At 43.9% G+C, this 10,318-nt stretch overlaps 1 protein-coding gene across 1 annotated transcript in view; it reads left to right on the top strand.

The window, feature by feature from the left end:
• The window catches only part of KCNK13 (potassium two pore domain channel subfamily K member 13), a 63,088-nt gene extending 53,191 nt beyond the window's left edge, over window positions 1-9,897 (top strand). Inside the window, exon 2 of the mRNA XM_074149671.1 lies at window positions 9,005-9,897. Within this exon, the coding sequence (XP_074005772.1) occupies window positions 9,005-9,897 (893 nt within the window). The remainder of the gene's footprint in view (window positions 1-9,004) is intronic.
• The last annotated feature ends 421 nt before the right edge of the window (window positions 9,898-10,318 follow it).

Below are 10,318 nucleotides of genomic sequence, written 5' to 3' on the forward strand. Positions count from 1 at the left end.
CACAATGATTCATTATTGTTGCTATAGTGTTTCCCCCTCTTTCTACCCACTTCCTCTTTGTGGGAAAGGCAGGAGCAGCAAACCGCACACATTCAGAAAGGAAACAAAACCTCTCAGGAAAGAGAGGTGTTTTGCAGAACAATAGGAAAACCCAATCTCATGATCCAAAATTAACTGCAAAATCTATATGTCTGGTCCTAGTCTTCCTACACACATTTATACTTGGTGCTCCAGGCTTCATTCATGAGGGATTAGGATTGAGGAACTGTTTCTCACACTCTTTCATGGCATCAAGCGTACCAGGAAATGAAAAATGAAGGTTTAATTAATGTAACCTGTGAACATCAGGACATCTAGAACTAAAACACATGCTGAACCATGTAGCACCAGGCGGAGGGAGATCAGTGTGGGTAATGATCAGGAGAAACACAGCAATTGATAGCGCTGGAGTAGTTTACAATAGAAAAGATGAAACGACCTAAAACTGGCCTGGAGTAGGCAGCTGGATTCGCTGGGGCTGTGTGTTGTGTGTGTGACTTGCCAGGATGTGGGTGACACGAGTCCCCTGGGCTGTGCCCCCTGGGATGCTTTTGGGGAACGGGGATGTGACGGGGACCTGGGCAGAGTGAGAACGGCTGGGTGGGACGGCTGCACAGCCTCCCCCCAGGGGTCTGGCTTTTGGAGGCTGGTGCTTGTTTTAATTCAGCTTTTCTGGATTTTCAGAGGCTGATAAATCAAGGTATCGAGGAAAGAAAATGGAGAAACTACATTTTTTGGTAGAGTTGCTTAATTATAGAAATTTGATGCCTGTTTCCCTGTGTTCGATTTCAATATAACCATGCGATTGTTAGATTGAGATCAATATTTGTTTAATGTTAGTCAGTATTTACCTTCCGCTGTAGGGGAACTTCCTGTTGGACCTCAGTTCTTCTTATCAAACTGGCTATTGATAAGAACTACAGCTGCTTATTTTCTTTGGTTATACCCAGTGCTTTCTTCAGGAAATCGTGAAGCATGATTATATTATACTATCAATGTGTTTACACTTTTAATTGTTCTTTTGTATAAGTAAGTAACCCGTGTCCTCTTGGAGTATGCACACAATATAACCTGAACACTCAGGTGAATTTTAGAGCACTTTGCAGTAAGAGTCTTTATATCAGAAGTTTTGCTGCCAAGACAAAAATCTGCAAAATTGTTTTGCGTAGGAGGTGTGCGGTGCTTTAGAAAACTTCTACCGACTCTATTTGGAGTTTAAATTCCTTCCAGCCTCTGAAAATGTAGCTCTGCTACAGAGAAATTCAGAATTAGGGTGAATATTCACCAAACAAATCTGAATTGTTGCTTGAGCAATATATGACAAAAACCAAACCACAATTTCACTGAATTACACTGAAAATCACTGAATTTTTTAGAGTTGGAAGGGACCATAAAGATCATCTCGTCCAACTCACCTGCCAAAGCAGGATTGCCCAGAGCATGTCAGAGCATGTTACTCAGGACTGCATCCAGGCGGGTCTTGAAAATCTCCAAAGAAGGGGACTCCACACCCTCCCTGGGCAGCCTGTTCCAGGGCTCTGTCACCCTCACCGTAAAGAAGTTTCTTCTCATATTTGAGTGGAACCTCCTATGTTCCAGCTTGTGCCCGTTGCCCCTCGTCCTCTCACTGGCAACCACTGAAAAGAGTCTGGCTCCCTCCTCCTTCAACCCACCCTTCAGATACTGATAAGCATTGATAAGGTCTCCCCTCAGCCTTCTCTTCTCCAGGCTAAAGAGTCCCAGCTCTCTCAGCCTTTCTTCATAAGGGAGATGCTCCAATCCTTGAATCATCCTCGTTGCCCCTCGTTGCACAATAGGTGAAGGAAAATTGCAGATACAAGGAATGTGGTCGCTCAGTTCAGCTGAATATTAGGAACGATAACACCAGTTTATAGCAGTCAACGGATCATGGGACACAGGCAAATTGCGTCATACTGATTTCAGAGTAGAAATCTGAAATTTTTACCAAGAAGGCTTCCTTCGTTGCTGGGCTGGTAAAGTTAGGATTTGTCATGCATATCTATCAGTGGTGATAATATAGTGCCGTATCCGCAGACATACCTAACAAATCAACTGAAACACTTTTCAGTACCTTAAAAACATTCAATTTTCACAACTCAGAATCATCTGATTCTCACCTGATTAACTATAATCTCGATTTCTACTTGAAATTACTCTTTTTCAGGAAATGTTACCCAACTTGTAAAATAAAGTTCACTAAATTTCATCAGCATTCTCTCATATATATATATAAAAAAAAATCACTAGCATTTTTTTCCCTGCAGTTGTTTCCTGTTTTTATTTCTTCATCACAAGAAGCAATCTTGTATTTTCAAATAATCTGAGTGTCAGCCACTACTTTTATTTCCTCTTTTATACGATTTCATAATTTCATTCTATATTTGCCTCCCAGGCCGCCAACTTAACTTGTTTCTCTTTCGCTGTTACACTGTATGGATGAGGCTGCTGCTCTAATTGCTCGCGAAGTCATTTCCCTTCTATATATTTGACTGGTTTTCCTCTATTGCTCGTATTTGAGTAATCTTTTTCCAAGCGCCAGGACTGAAGTTTTTCATGCAGGACTTGTAAAATAAAAGTCAAACATGAAACGGCTGCTTAGCTAAGTGTGGTTAATAGCCTAAAATTTGGTTTTGGTGCAAGGAGAAGAAAAGATAGCAAATGTAACAACAATTTGTAGAAAAGGCTGCAAATACGTTCCTGGAACCCATAGGCCAGTCTTTCATAGAGGCACGTTAGGAAAGGGTCAACAAAAATATAATTAGTCGGGATGTTCAAAAAGGGGATACAGCTTTTGCAGAGGGAAGTCGCATGAAGGGGAGATTTAGATTGGATATTAGGAAAAAGTTCTTTACCATGAGGGTGGTGGAACACTGGAACAGGTTGCCCAGGGAGGTGGTCGAGGCCCCTTCCCTTGAGATATTCAAGGTGAAGCTCGACGAGGCCCTGGGCAACCTGGTCTAGTTGGGGGTGTCCCTGCTGACTGCGGGGAGGTCGGACTAGATGACCTTTGGAGGTCCCTTCCGGCCTGGACCAATCTATGAATCTATGAATCTCGCAAAAATTCCAGCCTACCTCCACATTCAAAAAGATTTTTCACAAACATCTTCATCAAAGCCTCTAAAGAAATAAAACTCTAATGGGATCAAAAGCGGAGCCCTATCATTGATAAATAACTGTTTAAGGAGAAGAGAAGAAAAGTCTAGGTATCAATGCTCAGTTTTCAAAATGGAAGCAGATTAACGTCAGGGACTCTGAGGCTCTTTGCTGACGCCTGCACATTGCAACAGTCATAAACAATGTAAGAAAAGAGATAAATAAATAGATAACAACATTTCCCTAGGACAGAGAAGTATTCAGGCCTGTAATGAACGGTAGAAGAATCTCATATTACTAAGTTTCTCATATTACATATAACTAAGTAAATAAAAAATCGATGAAATTCTGTGGTGACAAATGCAAAGTAATGCACGTGGAAAAAGATAGATGTAACTGCAGCCAGGCATTGAAGAGCTCCAAGACAGCCATCAAGGGAGCTCAGACCTTCTGTGGGACCTTCAGGTTGCTGAAAATATCAGTTCAGTGGTCAATAGCAAGTAAAAAGGCAAACAGCAATTCCTACGAAAGAAAAAGAGAGCAAAGCACAAGACATCAGTATGCCCTGCATAAATTCAAACTACTTTTGCATTGCAAATACTGCATATAGTTCTGGTCCCGCTCCTTTATCTTTGAACGACTATCAAGGTAGAAAAGAAACAAGAAAGGTAATAGGGCTGGTTAGAAGTATGTCTAGGACTGAAAACTAGAGATTAAATGTGATAGACTTCCTCAGACTGGGGAAGAAGCAGAAAAGAAGGAAATAACAGAAGTCTGTAAAATCCGAAGGGGGGAGGTAAAGGGAGAATGTGTGTGGAGAATGATGATTGCTCCAGCTACCTGCAAAAAGTGAGACATCTGAAATGAGTTGTCAGGCAGCAGGTTAGACAAAGACTTCTTTTTCACAAAGCATAATTACATCGTGGAACTTACTGCCTCAGGTTTAATGGATACCAAGAGTATAAAGGATTTGAAAAAGGATTTGACAAGATTGATGATGAAATTGTTACACGTGATGTCCTCAAAGCCTCTAAACTGCTGATTTCTGTGAGAATACCCCAGGGAAAGATCACTCTGTTCATATTTTCTTCCCCATTCACGTTTTCTTATATGATTTCACTGTCAAAGACAGCGGTCTGACCCAGCACGGCGATTCTGTGTCCTTGCAGCTTGGTCCTGCTCACCTGAGGTCTCTGATCCCAGGGCAGCTGACACCCTTCAGCTGGCAGCTGGAACAGGGATGACCACACCTGCAGTAGGTGGAGAGCAAAAATATGGCAATTGCTTCTAAACCCATTATTTTTTGCTGTAAGAAAAGCAAAAAGCCTAGGAAGGCTCAGTTGCACACCTGGGGTATGCATTTGGATGGTTGATTTGACAAAGAACACCAAGAGCTACATTTTCTGATAAGCACGGCTTGCAGCTGTGACAGATATGTAGGTCCAGTCTGAATAAACCTGATCTTCTAATTACGGTGGAGAAATACTTGCATGGGACACTTAGCTATCTCAAGAAAACAGCAAAAATTAACTGGCAAGTCTATATGCACAATCTTGGAATCGTAGAATTTATAAGGACTTTGGTTAACATTTTAAGGGATTGGAAATGAAAAGTCTGCTCTTTGTAAGGCTGTTGCAAAGGCTCTCTGTTAGAAAGAGAGGGCAGCTCAGAGGCAGGTCACAGACATGGAAACGGGGGCTGCTGGTCCAGTTCTGGGGTATCCCAACAAGAAACAGGGGAAGCGCAATTCTCCTGGGATGGTGCAGGGACTGGAGAAGGGCACCAGGCAGAGCAATAGGTGTCCCGCCATTGTGCCAAGACTTCAAACTGACTTATTTCAGCTGCAAAATTAAATATTTTGGGTTAAAAATGCTGCCTCAGTCAAACATATCAATAGTAATTCAGACACCTCATGGCCCATTCCTCTCTGGTTCAGTTTGTCAGGCAGGCAGTATCTCCTGTGGCAAGTCAGAGAAACTCTCAGCTGCTGTGGAGAGACCTGCCAGGCATTTATTCACATTATATTTTTGCAAAAGAAAAAAATATAAATGCTGCAATATTTCAGTTTTCAAATGCTGTAGTGGCACCCCAGACTCCATTCTCCTTTTCTATAATGGAAGGAGAAAAAAGGCATTTTACAAGCAGAGTAGGGAGTTGGCTTTTTTTAGTCCCTTGCCCTGAAGAACATCTGCTTTTGGTAGTGTCTCATCAATCTTCTGGAAAATATATGGTGAGGCAGTAATGCTGTGTCTCGGTGTGGCAACCCAGGTGGACTTTACAGCTCCTAGGTGTGGGTGGATGTCCCAGATTCATGTGGAGATGTCACCCAGCTCTGCACCAGCCTCTGCTCACGTCACTCCATGCAAAAGAGCAACCTGACCAGGTGCAGGACACAGAGGGGATGTGTGGAGATATGTCCATACCTCCAGGACTTAGGGAGATACCTGCCCCCAGGACAGCCATTGCTGTGGTAAGGGTTGTCTTTGGTTTCAGAGAGAACAGCTCACGGCTCCTCTGATGCTAGAGTAATGTGTGTGATCCCAGATGACAGGCTTATTTCGGTGTCCTTGGGTTAGAGGGGAGAGTTTTGGTATGAGAGCTTTCACGGACCTCATGAGAGAATTGACTTATACATCGATCCTCTGTGTTTGCACAGCACAGATCATCAGTAATTTCACTAAAACAAGAGCAAATCCTATTGCCTTACCTTTTTGTCCATGAATATGCCACTTTTTTCCTTACAGAAATTTGGGGGGATAAAAGAGGCAGATCCCACCGATGATAACAATTTTTTAATAGAAATTAACAAGGAGTGCATTTCTAGTTTGATGACCACCAGGAAAAAAATAGGAAAGAACCTTAATCTGAAGTTGTATAGGAACAGATTTGTTTTAGGTCTTTCAGAAGGATAAAATATAATGAAACTTTTGATAGGTTTGATTTGATCATTAGTGAAATGTCATGTTCCATTTTAAGATTATGAAACTTTAAAAGTCAAAGATTTTTTCACAGTGGTTTTTTTCATTCTTTTTTCTTCCAACTGATTTTTTTTTTTAACAAAAAAGGTGATTGATATTTGGAAACGAAAATTTTTACCACAAAAATGTTTCAGTCTTTTACAGTTTTGCCCTCCTGCATTTCTTGGCTGAAACAATTCATCAAATTTACTTGGATTTATGAATATTTCAAACGTGCCATGGATCCATTTGGAGAAAAATATAGTTACTGTCAAACAACTCTTACTCTATAATAAAGCATCCCAAATTAATCCCAGGTGTAATACTGCAATGGTCAAAGTTAACCAGGCATCATGTAGCCCAGTACATGGAAATACGAGGCATTTCAAGAATTGAAATTATTTCTGGAACTAAAAGCTTATAGCTCATTTTTGACAAATAATCTTTGAAGGAAAATACTTGCTAAATTAATATCGTTATACTGCTTTTAGGTTTTTCCTTTTAGTGCTTCTTTGGAAATGTTAGTATTGATTGCCACATATTAAGATTTGTAAATAGGAAAATGAACAAAAAATTACATTTACTCCAGGAGGTCAAAACGGTGTCTCTTCTGAAGAGGAGGAGCTGACAAGGGGTGGAGACACAGTCAGAGCCTCACTGCCTCTCTGGATCAATGTTCTGCATCTTTTGGTATTTATAGCTCACCGTGCATTTCCCATCATGCCTGTTTCAAAATCACAGATGCATAGAATCACAGAATAGTTTGGATTGGAAGGGATCTTTAAAGATCATTTAGTCCAACCCCCAGTGGGTGCCTTTGTAAAGCCTTTGCTAGTGGGTTTTTACCCATGCAGAACTGAGCTCAGAGACAAAATCCAGTCGACTAGAGAAAGGAACCCGAGGAGCTCAGGCTCTGGCCGTGATGCCAGTGGCAGGATCTGGAGAGGGGCCTGTGGGAAGCAGCCCAGAGGCATAATGCCAGGCTGGAGATCTGAGCCTGAACTACAGTTCTCTTCCCAGGGCGTTTGCTTTATGCTCCCCACCTTTTGGCCTCTGCCCAGCCTCCAGCCTCTTCTCTTCTTCCGAGCACATGGGGGGCCAGGGGCACGGCAGCCCCCATGGCTGTGTGGGGCAGATCCCACCAGCTGCAGAGAGGTTCCCCATGTCCATCGGTCTTTACGGGTCTGTCCACAGGGTGGAGGTCATGACTTGCATATAAGGCAGACTGTGCAGAAAATAATGATCAAAACTCGAATTATAGGGGGATCAGGTCATGGAGCAGAAGGGGAAGGTAGAAAGTGAGTGGAAATAGTTGTGTGCCAAGGGGAACAATGGCAAAAAGTTCTTGTCACAAAGAACATTTTGTCTATGTGGTTTGTCTCATGATGCTGTTCCCCATGGCACAGAGCTGCTCTCTCTAGCACGGAAGTTGGATGAGGAGGCTTGAGCCTCCTGTAGGTCCTCTGGATGCTGAGGTTTAGCTGTGGATGCAGGTGAAGACACAGAGACCCTTGAAAGGCCACGCTTGGGGCTGTCGCTCCAAGGGGGCTGTGCGAGGGCTGTCATTTACCTGTGCGAGGCAGGAGCCGTGTTAGAGAGGAGTCTCTGCTGCTGGCAGGTTTCTAGCGAGAGGAAGATGAGCACAGGTCAGCGCGGTTGGAAACACGGTCTCTTCACACTGCAGCTGTCCCTCTTCCGTGCACAGGCGTATCACACAGAATAGGATTTCCTTTACTTCCCAGAGCCCAGTGTCTTTATTTCATAATTAGCATCTCACAATTACAAAGCGAGGGAAACAAATAACAGCGTCTCGTGTCCAACATAATTTTTCTGTCCTCTCAGTAAGATTGTTTTGGCTTCATTGGTCAATTACGTAATCCCTTATTAATCCTAATAAAGCAGCAGCCGAGTTATTTATCATGAGTATTACACAAATTTGCTCAATGATGCTCTGGACATACTTTATATTCTTTAGTAATATCTTATTAAAGCAAGATTGTCTTATCAATAGTTTTAACCATAACAAAATTACTGTTTGCAGGCTTTAAGAAGGGAGGGATTTGAGAGAAGACTGAAGCACCTCTGACCTGAGAAACCCCGCGAGAGGGAATGAGACCGGAGGAGACTTTTGCTAAGACTCATATAGAGACTTGAGCTGCGGGATGGGACACAGAGAAATAGGAAAACTTCAGCAATGCTGATTTAATAGAGGGTGGCAGATGGGTGACAGACACCAGGGTGTGACACAGGGCAGCTCTAACATCTGCCAGGGACCCCCATGAGGGGCTGCTGACCCTGTCAGAGGCTGCCTTCTCCGGTCTGTGCTCCCAGCCTGGGCTTCCCCGGCCGGGCTGTGGTGGCTGCTGGGTGCCGGGTGCCGGCTGATGTGCCACCCGTGCTTACAGCAGGAGCTAAGTGAGAGTCAGAAAAATTTCACATTGGGTTACAGAGATCTGGTGGGGACGGAACCCTGCAAGGGGAGAGTCACCCCTGGGTCAGACCGGTGGTGCAGAACAGCATCAGAGAGAAGGAAGGGGGTGCGATAGTCCAGAAGCCTGGAAGTGATCTGAGGCACAAAGGGGGATGGAGCGAGCTTGGCAACCAGACCAAAATTCAGGCCTCCGCTAAACTCTCCTTACTTTCCAGTGTGTTTTCTTCTGCTTTTTGTTTCATTCTGATTCTGGAGGAAACGCTGGCATGAGTTTCCTTCCCCTTACTGCTGGGACATGGTCAAGCACAAGCGGGTAACAGCTGGGGAGAGTGTCCTCGCTTTTCCCCAGAGCTGAGCTGTACCACAGGGATTTACTGCCAGTTCTTCAGTTTTGCATGTGACAAAATTCCCGACACGATAACTACAGGTTTATTTTTTTCAACTGTTCTGTTTTGTCTTCCAGGGTTTGGCATGACCACCCCAGCCACCGTTGGAGGCAAAATTTTTCTGATATTTTATGGCCTTATAGGATGTGCAGGGACCATTTTGTTCTTTAACCTGTTCCTGGAGCGCTTGATCACTGTCATAGCCTACGTCATGAAGTCCTGCCACGAAAGACAGCTGAGGAGGAAAGGGGTGCTCCCTCACAACGGCCGGCGGGGCTCGGGGACCTCCGAGGTGGACAGCCTGGCAGGCTGGAAGCCCTCCGTGTACTACGTCATGCTGATTTTATGTGTAGCATCCCTCATAATTTCCTGCTGTGCCTCTGCAATGTACACACCGATTGAAGGGTGGAGTTACTTTGACTCGCTTTACTTCTGCTTCGTGGCCTTCAGTACCATCGGTTTCGGGGATCTGGTCAGTAGCCAGAACATCAAATATGAGAGCCAAGGCCTTTACCGCTTTGGCAATTTTGTCTTCATACTCATGGGGGTGTGCTGCATCTATTCCTTATTTAACGTGATCTCTATTGTCATCAAACAATCCATAAACTGGATATTAAAGAAGCTGGACTGCAGGTGCTGCCACAGATGCCAAAGAAAATTATTTCGTTCGCGGAGGAACGTGGTAATGCCGGGAAATGTGCGCAGCCGGAGAAACATCTCCATCGAGACCGATGTTGTCAATGAAAGCGACACAGACGGACGGCGGCTGTCAGGCGAGATGATCTCCATGAAAGACTTCCTGGCCTCCAATAAAGTCTCACTGGCCATCATGCAGAAACAGCTGTCGGAAACTGCTAATGGCTATCCGAGGCAAATGAGCTCTAATTCAAAGCAAAATGGATTCTCTGGGGGGGTTGGAGCCCTAGCAATTATGAATAACAGACTGGCAGAGACAAGCGTGGATAGGTAAAATAATAGCAGTGATAATGGTGAAACAGTGTGAACCATTTCAACAAGTATAGAATCAACGTGAATCAAGTGGAAATAGCTGGGGAGAGAGTGTCGCCGGAGAGTGGGATGGATGTGAACCTCTTGTTGGAAGACCTCTGGCACTTTTTTGGGGCTGTCACTTAATGTCTTTGCTCTTTGAATTGCACCAGTCTCAGCCTTCCTTCTTCCCCTTCCTTCTGTTCCTCAATCAGGTCACCGCAGGAGAAATTTAATTTAGCCTTCAGATCAATTTTCAGTGTCCTGTTCTCCTCCATTTATGTGAAATACAGATTTCAGGATAAGAAATCTGTGGTAAGGGAAAAACCCAAGTGTGTCTACTGAACACATTCTTAATTCAATGATTGTTCTGAGCTTTCTGTCTTACTCTCCTCATACCTGTT

This window comes from Numenius arquata, chromosome 6, assembly GCF_964106895.1.
Source record: "Numenius arquata chromosome 6, bNumArq3.hap1.1, whole genome shotgun sequence".
Classification (NCBI taxonomy): Eukaryota; Metazoa; Chordata; class Aves; order Charadriiformes; family Scolopacidae; genus Numenius; species Numenius arquata.